This window comes from Myotis daubentonii, chromosome 4 (assembly GCF_963259705.1).
Source record: "Myotis daubentonii chromosome 4, mMyoDau2.1, whole genome shotgun sequence".
Taxonomy (NCBI): Eukaryota; Metazoa; Chordata; class Mammalia; order Chiroptera; family Vespertilionidae; genus Myotis; species Myotis daubentonii.
In genome coordinates, this window is record NC_081843.1 from 45,253,869 (window position 1) to 45,272,175 (window position 18,307).

Below are 18,307 nucleotides of genomic sequence, written 5' to 3' on the forward strand. Positions count from 1 at the left end.
TTCTTAGATTCACTTGTTGATAGATGCATATTTGTTGTTCGTAATTTGTATCTTTACCTTTTTCTTCTTCTTCCTCTTCTTAAAGGATACCTTTCAGCATTTCATATAATACTGGTTTGGTGGTGATGAACTCCTTTAGCTTTTCCTTATCTGTGAAGCTCTTTATCTGACCTTCAATTCTGAATGATAGCTTTGCTGGATAAAGTAATCTTGGTTGTAGGTTCTTGGTATTCATCACTTTGAATATTTCTTGCCACTCCCTTCTGGCCTGCAAAGTTTCTGTTGAGAAATCAGCTGACAGTCGTATGGGTATTCCCTTGTAGGTAACTGAGTTTCTTTCTCTTGCTGTTTTTAAGATTCTCTCTTTATCTTTTGCTCTTGGCATTTTAATTATGATGTGTCTTGGTGTGGTCCTCTTTGGATTCCTTTTGTTTGGGGTTCTCCGCGCTTCTTGGACCTGTAAGCCCATTTCTTTCACCAGGTGGGGGAAGTTTTCTGTCATTATTTCTTCAAATAGGTTTTCAATATCTTGCTCTCTCTCATCTTCTGGCACCCCTATAATTCTGATGTTGGTACGCTTGAAGCTGTCCCAGAGGCTCCTTACACTATCCTCGCATTTTTGGATTCTTTTTTCATTTTGCTTTTCCGGTTGGATGTTTTTTGCTTCCTCGCATTTCAAATCATTGACTTGATTCTTGCGCTCCTCTGGTCTGCTGTCGGGAGTCTGTATAATATTCGTTATTTCAGTCCGTGTATGCTTAATTTCTAGTTGGTTCCCCAATATAAGATCGAGGGTCTTATTAGTTTTCGTGTAGATCTCATTAAGTTTATCGGCAGCTTCTAAACAGTTCTTGAGAGACCTTAAAAGTGTGGTTCTGAACTCTATTTCTTCCATTGACAATTTTGTCCTGTTTCTTTGTCTCCGCATTTTGTTATGCTTCCTTGGTGCACCCCCTAGTGGTCTTTGTTCGCAGTCTTATAGTTAAATCTTGATTGTTGTAGCTAATTCCAGGGAGGGTTTGACCTCCAGGCCAAGTGGCTATGAGAATCAGCTGTGTCAGCAGTGAGAGAACTTCTGTCCTCTAGGGAGGTGGTAATCTAGCCTTTGCCTGAGGCTATCCGGCAAATGCCTGTGTGCAGGGCTTGGGCGGGGCGGGTCGCACAGGATCAACAGGGTGGGCCGGAGAGAGCAGTTATGGCGGCTCTCAGTCCTGTCCCCAGGGGCCCTGCCTCTCTGAGTCCCAGCACCCTGCTGCAAAGCTCGGAGAGAAAGCTGCACTCGCTCTGACCGAAGCCAGACAGTCCCGCTTCTCCCGTTTGAGTATGGGTCCCCAAAGACTCGCCCGTATCTGGAGCTCAGAGTCTGCGACTCCCTCCCGATTGAAAACGCCAACCGCGCCCTCCGCCGCCAGCCCGCTCCACACACTCCGCACCTCAGAATTTGACTTCAGCACTGCGCCTCCTCTGAGTGTCCGTATGCGTTTCTCTTTCCTCCTAGTTGTAGGACTTCCACTCAGCCAGCGTTCCTGGGGTTCTGGGTGATGTCCGTTCCGTGTTTTAGTTTCACTTTTGAAGTAGTTGTTCAAAGCAGCAAACTCCGGCGTTAACCTATGCCGCCATCTTGGTTCTCCTTCACGGTTGTCTTTTTCAATCGGGAGGGAGTCTCAAGCTGCCAACTGCTCTGAACTCCAGTTCCGGGCGAGTCTCTGGGGACCCAGACTCATACGAGGAGAAATTGGACTGTCTGGCAGCGGGCGGAACTCAAGGGTGGCTTTCTCTCAGAGGCGCTTGCAGCAATTACCACGGGACACTGAGACACGGGGCCTCTTAGGGCAGGGCTGAGGATCAGCCATAGCTGTTTGCTCTGCCCTGTTGATTCCCTGAGACCCTGCCCCACCCAAGCTTCGGCAGAGGCTTTTGCATATGAATGCCCTGGCCCTTTGCAATCTGAAAATTACCTAACAAACTGCAGTTGGACCAGACAGACCCAAAACTTCCAAGAGCAGGCCCAAGGCTCCACAGCAGCTTGCATTGCTTCACAGCTGGGCCTCATCTGGGCACCTCCAAACCCCAAACAAGGAAGGGGAATTTGCAGATCTCTTTGTAGCTCCTGCTGGGTAGCCTCAGGCAGAGGCTAAATTAGCACCTCCTTAGAGATCCAAGAGCCAGTGTACCCAGTGGTCAGAGTGGGACCATCCAGATTACAACTCCTCAGATCCATAAGGGACACACTCAGGGGGCAGACTCAGGGAGCACCAAAGCCCCACTGAAGCAAGTCTTGCCCCAGAAGGGTGCCTTCAGCACAGAAGTTCTCCCACTGTAGACACAGCTGATTCTCACAGCCAATTGGCCTGGAGGTCAATTCCTCCCAGTGATACCTACAACAATCAAGGCTTAACTACAACAAGACTGTGCACACAGCCGACAAAGGGGTGCACCAAGAGTGTTCACCTCAGGTAATTGGGGAGGCTGAGCCACTGGGCCCTATAGGACACCTAACACAGAAAGCCACTCTACCCACAGAGGGAAGCAGAAAAAATGCGGAGGCAAAGAAACAGGTCACAAATGACAGAAATGGAGGAAAGCAAACTACTGGATATAGAGCTCAAAATGAAACATAAGGTTTTTCAAGAATTTTCTAGAAACCACCGATAAATTTAGTGAGACCCTCGAGGTTATGAAAAAGGACCAACTAGAAATTAAGCATACACTGACTGCAATAGAGGATATTATACAGGACTCCCAACAGCAGACTAGAGAAACCCAAGAATCAAGTCAAAGATTTGAAATACGAAGAAGCAAAAAACACCCGACCAGAAAAGCAAAATGAAAAAAGAATCCAAAAATACTAAGATAGTGTAAGGAGCCTCTGGGACAGCTTCAAGCGTACCAACATCCAAATTATAGGGGTGCCAGAAGATGAGAGAGAGCAAGATATTGAAAACCTATTTGAAGAAATAATGACAGAAAACTTCCCCTACCTGGTGAAAGAAATAGACTTACAGGTCCAGGAAGCACAGAGAACCCCAAACAAGAGGAATCCAAAGAGGACCACACCAAGACACATCATCATTAAAATGCCAAGAGCAAAAGACAAAGAGAGAATCTTAAAAGCAGCAAGAGAAAAAAAAGTCAGTTACCTACAAGGGAGTACCCATACAACTGTCAGCTGATTTCTCAACAGAAACCATGCAGGCCAGAAGGGAGTGGCAAGAAATATTCAAAGTGATGAATAGCAAGAACCTACCCAGCAAAGATTACTTTACCCGGCAAAGCTATCATTCAGAATTGAAGGTCAGATAAATAGCTTCACAGGTAAGAAAAAGCTAAAAGAGTTCATCACCACCAAACCAGTATTATATGAAATGCTGAAAGGTATCCTTTAAGAAGAGGAAGAAGAAGAAAAAGGTAAAGATACAAATTATGAACAACAAACATGCATCTATCAACAAGTGAATCTAAAAATCAAGTGAATAAATAATCTGATGAAAAGCATAAACTGGTGATTATAACAGAATCAGGGGCATAGAAAGGGAGTGGACTGACTATTCTTTGGGGGGAAAGGGGTGTGGGGGATGCGGGTAGAGACTGGACAAAAATCGTGCACCTATGGATGAGGACAGTGGGGGGGGGGAGGGCGGAGGGTGGGGGGGGAATTGGGTGGAGGGTAGCTATGGAGGGAAAAAAGAGGAACTGTAATAATCTGAACAATAAAGATTTAATTTTTAAAAAAAAGTAGTTGTTTTTCCAAACACTCACTAGTAACAGCCATTATTCATCCTCTTTCTGGATATTTCACATTTCTTGATTTCAAGTGAGATCAATCAACCATTAATATGTTTATTAGTCATAAGTACTGCAGTTTAAAATTGTTCTCCTCATTGTCCATTTCTGTTCACTATTAAGATATCTGTTCTTTTCTAATTAATTTTTTTAAGACCTCGTTTTAAAAAAGGAATTATCCCAAAATTGCAAATATTTTCTCTCTCAATTTTTTATTTCTTTTCCTTAGGGTCCTTCTTATTTACAGAATTTTTTTTTTTTTTGTAATCCTCATCCGAAAATATTTTTTCCATTGATTTTTTTTAGAGAGAGTGGAAGAGAGGGAGGGAGAAGAGAAAGAGAGAGCGAGTGAAAGAGAAAAATTTATGTGAGATATCTCAAATGTGCCCCAACCCTGGCCGAGGATCAAACCTCCAACCCAGGTATGTGCCCTTTACCAGGAATCTACCCTGAGACATTCACCAGCAACACTAGCCAGGGCGACAGAAATATTTTATTGCTACAGTAAAAACAATCAATTTTTTTCCTTTCTTTTCCTTTCCTTTCCTTTCAGTTTCAAGTTTTGGTATCAAACTTAGAAAGTCTTTACCTAACTCTAAAGCAATACTTTTCATCCCATAGCAATAAAACATAAATGACAAATGTTAGCCATATATGTGACTTAAAATTTCCTAGTAGCCACATTTAAAAAAGTAAAGACAGGTGAAATTAATTATATTTTATTTAAACTAATATAGCAAAAATATTATCATTTCAACATGTAATCAATAAAAAATTGATAGGATAATTTACATTCTTTTCTTTGTGCTAAGTTTTTGAAATCCAGTATGAATTTTATATCTATAGCACACCTCATTTCAGGCTAGCTACATTTCAAGTGCTCAACAGGGATATGTGGCTTGTTGGTACCATGCTGGACATTGTAGCTCTGAAATATAAAAATTCACCTGCTTTCTTCTAATATTTGTTTCATTATATAGAAATTCAATTTGTTCTTCCTTTGACCTTTATTTTGATGTCAGATATGAAACAGGCTCTAACTTCATTTCACTTCCATAAAGCTAGCAAGTTTGCCCCACTCATGTAAAATGCCACCTTAAATATTAAACCTCCACATATAACTGGGCCTAATTCTGAACCCTAATCTGTCTGTTCTTATACCAATGACAAACTGCTTGATCAGTTGTAGCTTTAGAGTACATTTTCCTATGCTAATATCTTTGTTCTTTGTTTTCTCTCAGAATTTTTCCATACTTGACCTTTTAAATGAACTTCAGAACTATGCTCAAAAGTAGAAATTCCAATGGGATTTTGACAAAAATTATGTCTAATATATAGATTACTTTGGGAAAAATATACCTCTTCACAACAGAAAAATTTTCATTCAAAAGCATTAAAAGTATCTCTGTCTTTTTCCTTTTGTATAATTTAGCAAGTTCTATTGAATGATCTTCATATAGGCCTTATACATTTCATAAATGTTTTATTCAACAAGTTTAAAAAAAAAATCTGTAGAACATGGGAATGGTGAATCCTCTGTATATATTTTTTAAAAAAGCATGTCACAATAAAAAAAAGTCAATACATTTTATGTTAGTGTGCTTTTACACAAACTAAATGCATCTATAATAAAACTACATGGCAGAGGTTTGTCAGTTTAATCCCCTAATTAATTGCTTACTTGTAATGCCAAATGCATCTCCAGTCTCCCAAGTTAAGACCGGTTTTATCTGGATTTTCATCTTCAGTTGGCTTCTCCAAGTTAGCATTGGACCAGAGTTGCAAACAGCTAGAACCAGTTAAAAGACGATTGCCTAAAAAATATATATATATATATTATTCAGCATTTGTTATTTAGGAATTTAGTTGGTGAGTTAAGTTACACACTCAATAGTTTCATATAACACTATAAAGATAAAATAACTTCCAAAAAAAGTCAAATAACAAAAAGAGATTGGGGGAGGAGGATTAAAGTTATATTTTAATTTTGTTAAAGCAGCTTAGGGGAAAAAAAAGAGATTTTTATAATCTCTCATTCAACGAACATTTAATGAACATCTACTTTGTACCAGGCACTGTGCTAGGCATGAAGCACATAATGACAAATATAACACTGTCCTTTTTTATAATGAGTTTATATTCCAGTAGAGAAATATGAACAAAGGCATGAAGACATTCGAATTCAAATATATTCCCAAGAATGGCTTGTAATCTGGGATGGATAAGAAGTTGTATAGTAGATCTGTAAAAATAAATAAGATTGGAAAAAATCTGAGGTCAGATTATGAAACACTTTTGATGTTCATAAGGAGTTTGGAGTTTGTTATAGATACTTGCAAGTTAAAGATTTTTAAGTGGGAGGAGGGAGTTTACATAAATGGATCTGTATTTTAGAACAAGGGGTCTCAACTGGGGGGAGGCGTATTAACAGAGAGACTTGAAAAGGCCTGTGAACCTCACTTCATTGAGATATGCAAGTTATATGTATAGTATGTACATTTTTCTAGAGAGATAATCAGTAATTTCCACCATACTTTCAAAGATTCCAGTACACGAAGAATGGTAAAGATTCATTTTAGAAAATAACTCTAGTGATAGACAAGATTAGGGAAAACATAAGACAGAGAAACCTGGTTAATCTTCTGTAAGAATACTGATGGGAAATCATGAGGACCTGAATCAAATATTAAAGTAAGACAAGAACTTGAAAGTTATTTCAAAAGCAGAATTTTCAAGGCTTAACACCAATAAAAAAACAGGAACATACAATAGGTTTCAGGGGTAGATTTCAACTTTATGACTTGGATAACTGAGTAGAAGATTGTGCTATAATCCAAACAAAGAATATAGGGGAGGTGATGTAACTTTTGCAAAAAATCTGACAATAAATAAAGCATTCACCTTAGCAATTAAGAACTACAGATTGGTGTCTCTCTGGAAACATCATATTATTTCATATTATTTCAAAAGAAAGTGGGTCTGTGGCACATAGACTTTAGAAATCCTTGTGTCTTAATTCCCAATTAAGTCACGTATAACCATGTGAATTTGATCAAGTTGGGAAGCTTTTGAGCCTCAATATTCTCATCTATAAAATTAAAAATTTGTATAGTGTTGTAGTAAAGATTAGCTATAATATGTATAATGTATTTAGCATAGGCTAGGCCAGTGGTCAGCAAACCGCGGCTCGCGAGCCACATGCGGCTCTTTGGCCCCTTGAGTGTGGCTCTTCCACAAAATACCACGTGCGGGCGTGCACGTACAGTGCGATTGAAACTTCGTGGCCCATGCACAGAAATTGGTTTTCGGCCTGGGCGAGTCTATTTTGAAGAAGTGGCGTTAGAAGAAGTGAGGGGTGTCGGTCCATCGGGTGACGGGAGACACGGCGCAAGTATGCCATGGGATACGCAGTGCAGGGGAGGCGAGCGCGATTCATGCACGAGTTGAGTGAGCCAGTCAGTCAGCAGTCTCATTGTGCAGTGGTCAGTGCTAGTCGTGTCCGCAAATCGCATACGGGTGACAAAAGTACCTACTCGAAGCATAAAGTTACCTGTATTTTTCCAACTAGCTGCAAATCCTCCAGGTATTTAATTTTATCAATAAATAATATCGTTATTAAGTATGATATCAAGTTTCAGTCAACGTACCTATAGTTTAACTAAAACTTAAAAACTTTAAGTAAAGTTTATTAAGTTAATTTTAGGGACCGTTGTGGAGTGAAAGAAGCTGTAGTGTCGAGGATTGAGAAAGGTATGTTGAGATGGTTTGGACATATAGAGAGGATGAACGAAAGGAGAGAGACGGAACAAAAGTATACAAGACGAGTGTGGATGGGAGAGTTGGAAGGGGTCGACCTCAGCGAACGTACCTCAATCAGATTGAGGATGTTTTTAGCAAAGGCCAGCTTAGGAGTACCCTAATTAAGTTAATAACAATGTACCTACCTATATCGTTTAAGTTTAAAAAATTTGGCTCTCAAAAGAAATTTCAATCATTATACCATTAATATTTGGCTCTGTTGACTAATGAGTTTGCCGACCACTGGGCTAGGCAATTAGAAAATGCTCAATAAATAATAGCAACTAGGGGGAAAGTCTCACAGGCAGATAAAAACAATCCAGAAATCAACACCCATTTTTGATAAAAACTCTCAGCAAGGTGGGAATTGAAGGATCATACCTCAACATAATAAAAGCCATATATGACAAACCCACAGCCAACATCATACTCAATGGACAAAAACTAACACCATTTCCCCTAAGAACAGGAACAAGACAGGGATGCCCCCTCTCACCACTCCTGTTCAACATAGTACCGGAAGTATTAGCCACTGCAATTAGACAAGAAGAAGAAATAAAAGGCATCCAAATTGGAAAAGAAGTAAAACTGTCCTTATTTGCAGACGACATGATATTATACATACAAAACCCTAGAGACTCCACCAAAAAGCTACTAGAATTAATACATGAATTTGGCAATGTAGCAGGATACAAAATTAACCCCAAGAAATCGATGGCATTTCTATACACCAATAGTGAATTTGCAGAAAGAGAGACTAAAAAAGCAATCCCATTTACCATCGCACCAAAAAAATTAAGCTACCTAGGAATAAACTTAACTAAAGAGGTAAAAGACCTCTACTCAGAAAACTAGAGGACGTTGAAAAAAGAGATAGAGGAAGACATAAAGAGATGGAAGAACATACCATGTTCTTGGATTGGTAGAATCAACATCATTAAAATGTCCATACTGCCCAAAGCAATCTATAAATTCAACACACTTCCCATTAAAATACCAATGGCATATTTCACAGACCTAGAACGAACTCTCCAAAAATTCATCTGGAATAAAAAATGACCCCGAATAGCTGCAACGATCCTGAGAAAGAACAAAGCAGGTGGGATCTCAATACCAGATATCAAGCTGTATTACAAAGCCACTGTTCTCAAAACTGCCTGGTACTGGCACAAGAACAGACATATAGATCAATGGAATAGAATAGAGACCCCAGAAATCGGCCCCAACCAATACGCTCAATTAATATTTGACAAAGGAGGCAAGAACATACAATGGAGTCAAGATAGTCTCTTCAATAAATGGTGTTGGGAAAATTGGACAGATACATGCAAGAAAATGAAACTAGACCACCAACTTACACCATACACAAAAATAAACTCAAAATGGATAAAGGACTTAAATATACGACGAGAAACCATACAAATACTAGAAGAATCCAAAGGCAACAAAATCTCAGACATATGCTGAAGCAATTTCTTCACCGATACAGATACTAGGGCATTGGAAACTAAAAAGAAAATAAACAAATGGGACTACATCAAAATAAAAAGTTTCTGCACAGCAAAAGAAGCCATCAACAAAACAAAAGAAAGCCCACTACATGGGAGAACATATTTGCCAATGCTATCACTGATAAGGGTTTAACCTCCAACATTTATAGGGAACTCATACAACTCAACAGAAGGAAGATAAACAATCCAATCAAAAAATGGGCAAAGGACCTAAAAGAGGACATTCAGAAAGCCAAAAGACATATGAAAACATGCTCAAACTCGCTAATCATCCGAGAGATGCAAATCAAAACAACAATGAGGTACCATCTCACACCTGTCAGAATGGCTATCATCAACAATTCAACAAACGACAAGTGCTGGAGAGGATGTGGAGAAAAAGGAACACTTGTGCACTGCTGGTGGGAATGCAGACTGGTGCAGCCACTATGGAAGACAGTATGGAGCTTCCTCAAAAAACTAAAAATGGAACTCCCATTTGACCCTGTGATCCCACTTCTAGGAATATATCCCAAGAAACCAGAAACACCAGTCAGAAAGGATATATGCACCCCTATGTTCATAGCAGCACAATTCACCATAGCTAAGATCTGGAAACAGCCTAAGTACCTATCTGTAGATGAATGGATTAGAAAACTGTGGTACATCTACACGATGGAATACCATGCTGCTCTAAAAAGGAAGAAACTCTTACCATTTGCGACACCATGGATGGAACTGGAGAGCATTATGCTAAGTGAAATAAGCCAGTCAATGAAGGAAAAATACCACATGATCTCACTCATTTCTGGATAATGAAGACCATTATAAACTTATGAACAAAAATAGATACAGAGGCAGAGCTGCCTGGAACAGACTGTCATACCACAGCAGGAAGGCCAGGGAGGGTGGGAGGGCAGGAGGGGGGTGGGTAAGAGATCAACCGAAGGACTTGTATGCATGCATATAAGCATAACCAATGGACATAAGACAATGGGAGGTAGGGGAGGCCAGGGGATTGTCAAGGGCGGAGGAAAAAAAGGAGACATATGTAATACTCTTTGTAATACTTTAAGCAATAAAAAAAAAAAAAAAAATCCAGAAAGTACTAATGAGACATTCCATTTAAATATGATTACTAGCCCTAGCTGGTTTGGCTTTGTGGATAGAGTGTTGGCCTGGGGAATGAAGGGTCCTGGGTTCGAGTCTAGTCAAGGGCAAATGCCCAGGTTGTGGGCTTGATCCCCAGTTGGGGGCATGCAGCAGGCAGCCAGTCAATGATTCTCTCTCATCACTGATGTTTCTCTCTCTCTCCCCCTCTCCCTTCCTCTCTGAAATCAATAAAAATATATTTGAAAATAAATAAATATGAATACTATTCCACTGTTTAACTTACTAACAGACACAAGTTTTCTTTTCTTTCCTTTTTTTTTTGGAGATATAATTGTCATATAACATTATTAGCTTCAAGTGTATAATATGATTCAATATTTGCACATATTGACAAGTGATCACAATAAATCTAGCTAACATCCACCACCACATATGGTTACAACTTTTTTCCTTATGATGAGAACTTTAAAGATATACTCTCTTAGCAACTTACAAATATACAATACAGTGTTATTAACTACTAGAGGCCCAGTGCACAAAATTCGTGCATGGGTAGGGTTCCTAGGCCTGGTCGGCGATCAGGGCCAATCTGGTTCCCCGCCTCCCCGCCTCCTCCTTCCCTTGCCATCCGCACACTAGCACCACGTAGTTCCCCCCACCTCCCCTTCCCTCACCATCCGCGTGGTTCCCACCCCCCCCCCGCCTCCCTGACTCCTCCTTCCCTTGCCACCCATGTGTTCCCCGCCTCCTCCCTCCCTCACTCCCTCAGCACCCTGTAGTCGCCTGCCATGTTTCATGCCACCCCCTGGTGGTCAGCGCATGCCATAGCAAATGATCAAACTCGATTTCCTGATCAAACGCCTGAGGGGACACTTTGAGTATTTGCCTTTAATATATATAGATAGTCAGTGCTGTACATTACATTACATCCCCAGGATGTTCTTTATTTTATAACTGGAAATTATTAACATTAACTGAAAATAAATTTACCCCATGAAGAATTAAGAATTTAATAAAGAATGCAAAATAATTAATCCTAAGTATGGAATAACACAAAAGTAGGTAAGGTATGGTATAAAATATATTGATTTGAACACAAAGGGCAGAGGTATGGATATTAAAATTGGGGAGAGGGAAGCATAAGAAGCCGAAGACAGAAAATCTGATGATTTAAGCAAGGTGCAATAGTGGATTTCAAGACAACACAAGAGCATTATAGTCAATTTACAAACATCAACTGAAAAAATATCCAAATACCTGGCAGATAAATATATAAATACTGAACAAAACCAAAATACTAGTATTTCATGTAAAATATTAAAAATAATTTTACAAATAATTACAAAGTTCACTTGCAAAAGTAATAATTATACTAACAGCTCCCAAATATTTAGTATAGCTGTAATCTATTCCTCAACTGAATTCTAAAATTTAAAGTATTTAATAGTAAAAAGAAAAATAATGAACTTTTATATGAATTTTAACTCAATCACAGTTAAAAAAGATAATGGTCATGAGCTGCTGTCAAGTCACTACGAGATATGTTAAAAAAATAAGTCATCATCTATTAATACTACTCTGTAATGATGATTTTAGAGGTATTTAACATTAATGCTATCCTCTAAAACATTAGTACTAACAGACCATGGGCACAAAAATTCTAAGCAACTGATACATCATTACTAAATATATATAATAAATCTTATTAGTAAATTGACTATAATGGTCTTGTGTTGTCTTGAAATCCACTATTGCACCTTGCTTAAATCATAAAATTTAATATACATATATATTAAATGTTTTTATTGCAGTTAATATGATACTGTAAGAAGACAGTTCACTTGCTAACAATATTTCTATAGGACTTTATCACTTACCAAATACTTTCATATATATTGCCATATATGATCATTAAAAAACTATTTTGTGAGCCCTAGTCAGTTTTCTCAGTGGTTAGAACACTGGCCAGCAGACTGAAGGGTCAAGATTTCGATTCCTATCAAGGGCACAAACCTCAGTTGCAGGCTTGATCTCCAGCCCCAGTCAGTGTACAGGAGACAACCAATCAATGTGTCTCTTTCTCTCTGTCTTTCCCTCTCCCTTCCACTCTTTAAAAATCAATGGAAAAAATACCCTCAGGTGAGGAGTAACCAAAAAAACAAAACAAAAAAACCCCCTATTTTGTGAAATACATTTTATTCTAATTTACAAGTGAGTTAAACCTTTCTCGACCTGCTAAATAACCTGTTTATGATTACAAAACTTGTCAAATATGTGAACATTTATTCAGAGCTTAATATATGATGGGTCCTGAAAGATAAATACTGAATAAAATAGAATCTCGTCCCTTGTCTAATCAAAACAATAAACCATGTAAACAAATACAATAGACTGTAGTGCCATATATAGTAACTCTATAATTTATCATCCAAACAGAACACTTGTGAGAGTAGAAGGTACACAATTAATAATCATATGAGGACAATAGGAATAAACCGGGACCTAAGTCACCCTATCCATAATAGAGTTATATATAAAGTGCCATGTTAAATGCCAAATTTGAACTCAGGCCCAATCTCTTTCAATTGTATGCATAAAATATATATGTAGGCACCAGCTAGTAAACATCAATCTTACAATCTCATGAGAAGAAACATTTTAAAACATTGTGAGATTTTTTTTTTTAAATCTCAAAGGCAACCTCTTCCCTTATTAAATTATTTCCAAAGGTTCTGAAATTTGTGTTCTAAATTAACTTTTTTCCTCAGCTATTTCATCTACTATATTAAAATTAAACTATTTTATCTATCTAAACTGATTACTTCTGTTTCTATGTTCCAAAGTTAACTTCATTCTTATATTCTAGATCAGTGATTTTCAATTTTCAACCAGTGTGCTGCAAAAGGCACACTGTGTGCTGCAACAATGTTTAAAACATGCACTACCTATTTAGTCAGGAGCACTGACCTCTTTTCCCTTAGACTGTCAAATTAGAAAATAATGACAGCCAACATGACAAAAGCCACCCATGGTGAATGAATCAAAATTATGCCTATTTTTTTTTGTCAGATTGGTAAAACTATTTTTTTGGTGTGCCACAGAATTTTAGTAATTAGTTTATGTGTGCCATGGAATAAAAAAGGTTGAAAATCTTTTTTCTAGATTCAACTTTCTATCTATGAGATATTGATGTAAGACATGCAAGCATCTCAAATTCCACACATCTCAAAACCTATGTTCTATTCTAACTCTTGCCTATTAATCTTCTAATTGTGGTCATATCTTCAAAGTCATGTGAAATCCAGTTGTCAAATAATGTCAATTATACTGCCTAAATGCATTTCATATCCATGTACTCCTTTCACTATTCATTGAATATTAATTGATACCTACTATGTTAAAGGCACTGAAACAAATTCAATTTCTCATTCAGACAACTATAAAGGCATACTTTCCAAAGATACTTATAAATAATATTTATCCTCCTATTCCTCTTATCTCTAAATCCTTCTAACTCACTGCTACAAAGGAAACTCTTGCAAACCATTTAATACTAGCCACTTTCAAAGACCTATTATACCTTTTAGACAATTAACAAGAATTAAATTCAAATCCCTTACCATGACTTTAAAGGTCTTCTATAATAAGCTGCAATCTTCTCTCATCTCCAGAATCACTCCAACCTCAAAGAAGTACTAACCACTATTAGAATCTATCTTACACTTTCTTTCTTTGTACCTTTGCTCATTGTGGTAGATTGGTAAAAATAGATTTGGGATGGTTTTTAAGTACAGAAATATATAACTAGTACATATGCACATTAACTCTTTTCAGACTTCACTTCTTTTTCCCTCCTAAATCTAACCCCACCTTCATTGTTAAATCTATCTACTCTCAGGTCAAAAGGCTCCTCTTCAAGCAAACTTTCGATTCCTTACAGAGAATTAATGTCACCTTCCCAAAACAAGTATTCCTCCTATAGCTGGCATCTTCATTTCACTAAAAGCTCTAAAAGAGTGCAATCTGTTTTATTGCTTTTGTGTTCCCCACAATCTCACACAAAGCAGAAATTAAATACATGAAAATAATAAAAGCAATAGCCTAGGCAAGTGATATCTCATTTCAGTTAATCCTGTTTGGGTTCTTACCTGCTGGATCCCAAGTTATATTGTGCGCTATTGATTCCAGAAAAAACTGACCATTTTTCTGCCATTGACTATATAATTCCTAAAATAAAAAAGTCATTTATCCAATTATTATTGGTATCTTTTCTCTGACAAGAGTAAATACTTATTATTATTACTATTACTAATACATGCAGTCATTTTTAAAACCAAAATGTTCAATTCTGTCAAGAAAAATAAGGAAGGCTGGCTGATATGGCTCAGTGGCTGAGTATCAACCAATCAATCAGGAAGTCTCCTTTTCATTTCTGGTCAGGGTACATGCCCAGTTTTCATCGATCCCCAATAGGGGCATGCAGGAGGCAGCTAAGCAATGTTCTCATCACTGATTTTCTATTTCTCCCTTCCTCTCTGAAATCAATAAATATTTTTAAAAAGAAAAATAAAGAATATGTGATGGAGGAGATCAGTAAGAGACTATCCATTCCTGGAGGCTCAAAGTCTTTCTTTAGTATATTTAAACAGCCAATGAATATATGCCACTTTGGACAAGATTCTTATTGACTTCAGACTTTTAAAATTATAATTATTATTTATTAATATTGTTACAAAGATTCAATTTTAAATATATCTGTGTCACTGCTACTTGAGGCTTTCTTCTTTTTTAATGTTTTATCCTCATCTGAGATGATATGGTATGCTTAAAAATTCAGAATAAGAGATATAACACTTGCAACATAATGTGTAATTTAAGTCTTTTTATTCCTTAAAGAAATAATTTTCAACTTTTTACCTGAAAACCTAAGAAATATATGTTGCACTGTGACCCAAAATACACACAGCATACACACACATAAATGCAATCATAAGTAATCTACCTTTAGAGTGTGATGCACTCTAAAATTTTCTATTCCATTTCATCTTCTTTTACATTCAGGTTGTGGCCTACTAAGTTGACTTCCCTAACCTCTAATAGTTTGAGACCTATAAAAACTTTTTTTAATGAATTAGTTCCAAACTTTAAAACAAGAATAGGCTGGATGCTTATTAAAAATTCAAATTTCCAAGACCCATGTCCAAAGGTTCACGATCAAAAGGTCCAAGACGGGGCACAGGAATCTGCACTTTAAACCAACAACCCGGATTTTGATACAGGTGCCCTGCAGAATATGCTTTTATAAAACACTGCCTGCAGGAATGGTTCTGAATCACGGTATACATGAGAACCCTCTCTAGAACTAGACATACAAGGGCCTAGACACAACTCCACACCTACAAATTTAAAAATCCCCAGGATGGGGTCTGGATACATCAGAACTAGTGATTCTAAAGAGTACCTCTTATGAAAAACCAACATCTTAAAAGAATATTCCAGAATGTATAAAGAAATGGAAACAATATATTTTTATGAGGATCTAAACATTCTCTAAGACTATATCCTGGAATAACAGGTTTTATGTGCCTTTCAAGTCTTGATTTTTCCATCTGATCCAGTTTTCCCCTTATTCATCAAGCTTTTTTTACCCTCTCTGGAAAGTCAGTGTTACCTACCAATAAATCAACTTCTTCTTCTTAATGAGTTTCTGACACTGTTATATTAATCATTTATCAAGAGAAAATGGCCCTGACTGGTTTGGCTCAGTGGATAGAGCGTCGGCCTGCGGACTCAACGGTCCTAGGTTCGATTCCAGTCAAGGGCATGTACCTTGGTTGCTGGCACATCCCCAGTGGGGGGTGTGCAGGAGGAAGCCGATCAATGTTTCTGACTCTCTATCCCTCTCCCTTCCTCTCTGTAAAAAATCAATAAAATATATATATTTTAAAAAAGAAAAGAAAAGAGAAAATGGGCAAAAACCAAAAATCTCAATTCTACCCTTACTAATATAGACCTTTTAATATAACATACAAATGTTAAAAGTCAGTTATTTCATTTAACAAATATATTGAGTATTATTTGAAATACATTGTTTGGAGTGGAGTGGCCACCTTTAAAATTTATTTTTAGTACTATCAATTACTAATTCATAAGGCTATAAGAGCTTCTAATATTGGCTTCATTAATGTATAAACACAAATAAAAATGAGGGGAGAACAGTGGACTCTCATTCCATCGAATTTAAAAATGGGTATCAATCCAGAGAAAATATTTTTTATTAACACAAGGTAGAGAAAAGAATGCTCACAACTAGGAATCAATAAAGCTGGTTTTACTCTTAGTTCTGTGGCTTAATAGCTGTTTCGTTGGTCAAGTCACATTTCTTTCAGGGCCTCTGCTGCTTATTTATAAAGAAAGAAATTATAACTACAAAACTAAGTCAGAGGGAATATGCAAGATACTAATGAGCAAAGTGAAAATGAAAACTATTAAAAGATATATAAAGGTATGTCTATTATTAAAACACTCTTTAATTTTTTACATTTAACAGATTTCTACACAATCTCTGACATCATGTCATCCTTACAATAGTCCATGAAGAATGACTAGACAGTAACCAATTTCAGAATTGGGCAAAGCGTCTCATAAAGCTCCTTGCTTAGGATTAAATAGCTAAAAAGCAGCAAAGAAACCCCAGTTTCTCTGACTCCGAATAAATGCTCTTTGGACCACACTATCCTGATCTCCTTCCATATGATTTAAATCAACAGTTTAATTTTCAGTGGAGATGGGTAAAATAACCTGGTTTGTCTGTCATATTTAAAAGCATTAAAGCACCCAAGATATCTACTACATAACCTCAATATTTATAAAGTGTAATTTTAACCAGCTTTCAGATCTACTCCTTAATATAGTTTCTTTATTTAAAAAATGCACTGGGCTGGTAACAATTATATTACATGATATAATAAGTGCAAGAAAATAAATCCTGGAGGTATGTTAAGACTGCAATTAAAGCATGTAACTTTAAGAACAAAATACATAAGGCAGAAAAGCTACACAAAATTAGATCACAAAAGCAAAGAATAAAGTGCCACATATGACTGGACAACAGTATCTGTACTAGCAATAACTTTGTTATAACTGCCAAACTTAAAGTTGTTGACTCTTCAAATACAGAATAAAAAATGTCCAAAGGAAAAAAATAAAAATATGTCAAGACAATTCATTGGCACAGCTTAATTCTATTTCAATGAAAGATTTAAACGTATTTGTAACATGAAAGTGGCATTTAATTATAACAAATTTATACTGATTTATTTGATGATCACTCTGATTTTGTACTTTTAAAAATAACATCTTTTAATACGCAAGACATTTCAATTCCTAAAAGGAAAATGATAAATTACTGACCAAATTTTTCTTTTGCTTCGGTAGGATAACTGGTTCAAAAACAGAGATAACATTTCCATAGGATGCTGCAATCTTTTAAAAAGAAAAATGAAAAGATAAATTATGGATATGTTAACTTACTTATGAATCAAAAGAGCAAAAGAAATGAATAATATAACTTAAAATATACCCACATGTGCAGTTTCATGCACCAATACTTAAGAATGTCAGTTTTAGAGACTACCATATCTAGATCAGAATCCCACTACATACTGTTACTTACTGTGTAACTAGTAATTTAATCTCTCTTAATCTTAGTTTCTCTATCCATATTTATAACATGTATAATAATATCTTCCTAATAGAAGTATTTTGAGGACTGAAATAACATTTGTAAATCATCTAGTATCTATCTATAATAATAAAAGCATAATATGCTAATTAGACCAGACGTCCTTCTGGACGACCTTCCAGGGCTACGAGGGAAGCCCGGGTCCCGGGTGCCAGAAGGAAGCTGGTGCCTGCAGCTGGGGGAAGAAAGGCCTACTCTTGCATGAATTTCATGCATCAGGCCTCTAGTCTATACTAATAAAAGGGTAATATGCTAATTAGACCAGGTCGACCAGATATCTTCCAGATATCCAACTTCCTTCCAGACAAAGCCACAATGGCAGGGGCCAAGGCAGAGGCAGTTAGGGGCAATCAACCCCCCTGATGGGGCCTGCTCTGTG

At 37.1% G+C, this 18,307-nt stretch overlaps 1 protein-coding gene across 6 annotated transcripts in view; it reads right to left on the reverse strand.

Moving 5' to 3' along the window:
- The window catches only part of DMXL1 (Dmx like 1), a 166,759-nt gene that overhangs the window by 127,790 nt on the left and 20,662 nt on the right, over positions 1–18,307 (reverse strand). For 5 of the 6 annotated variants that reach the window (XM_059693800.1, XM_059693803.1, XM_059693802.1 and 2 more), the window contains exons 3-5: positions 17,598–17,669; positions 14,333–14,411; positions 5,465–5,597 (exon numbers count right to left, since the gene is read on the reverse strand). In XM_059693800.1, coding sequence (XP_059549783.1) covers positions 5,465–5,597; positions 14,333–14,411; positions 17,598–17,669 — 284 coding nt within the window. The remainder of the gene's footprint in view (positions 1–5,464; positions 5,598–14,332; positions 14,412–17,597; positions 17,670–18,307) is intronic. The other variant, XM_059693804.1, reaches the window with a different exon arrangement.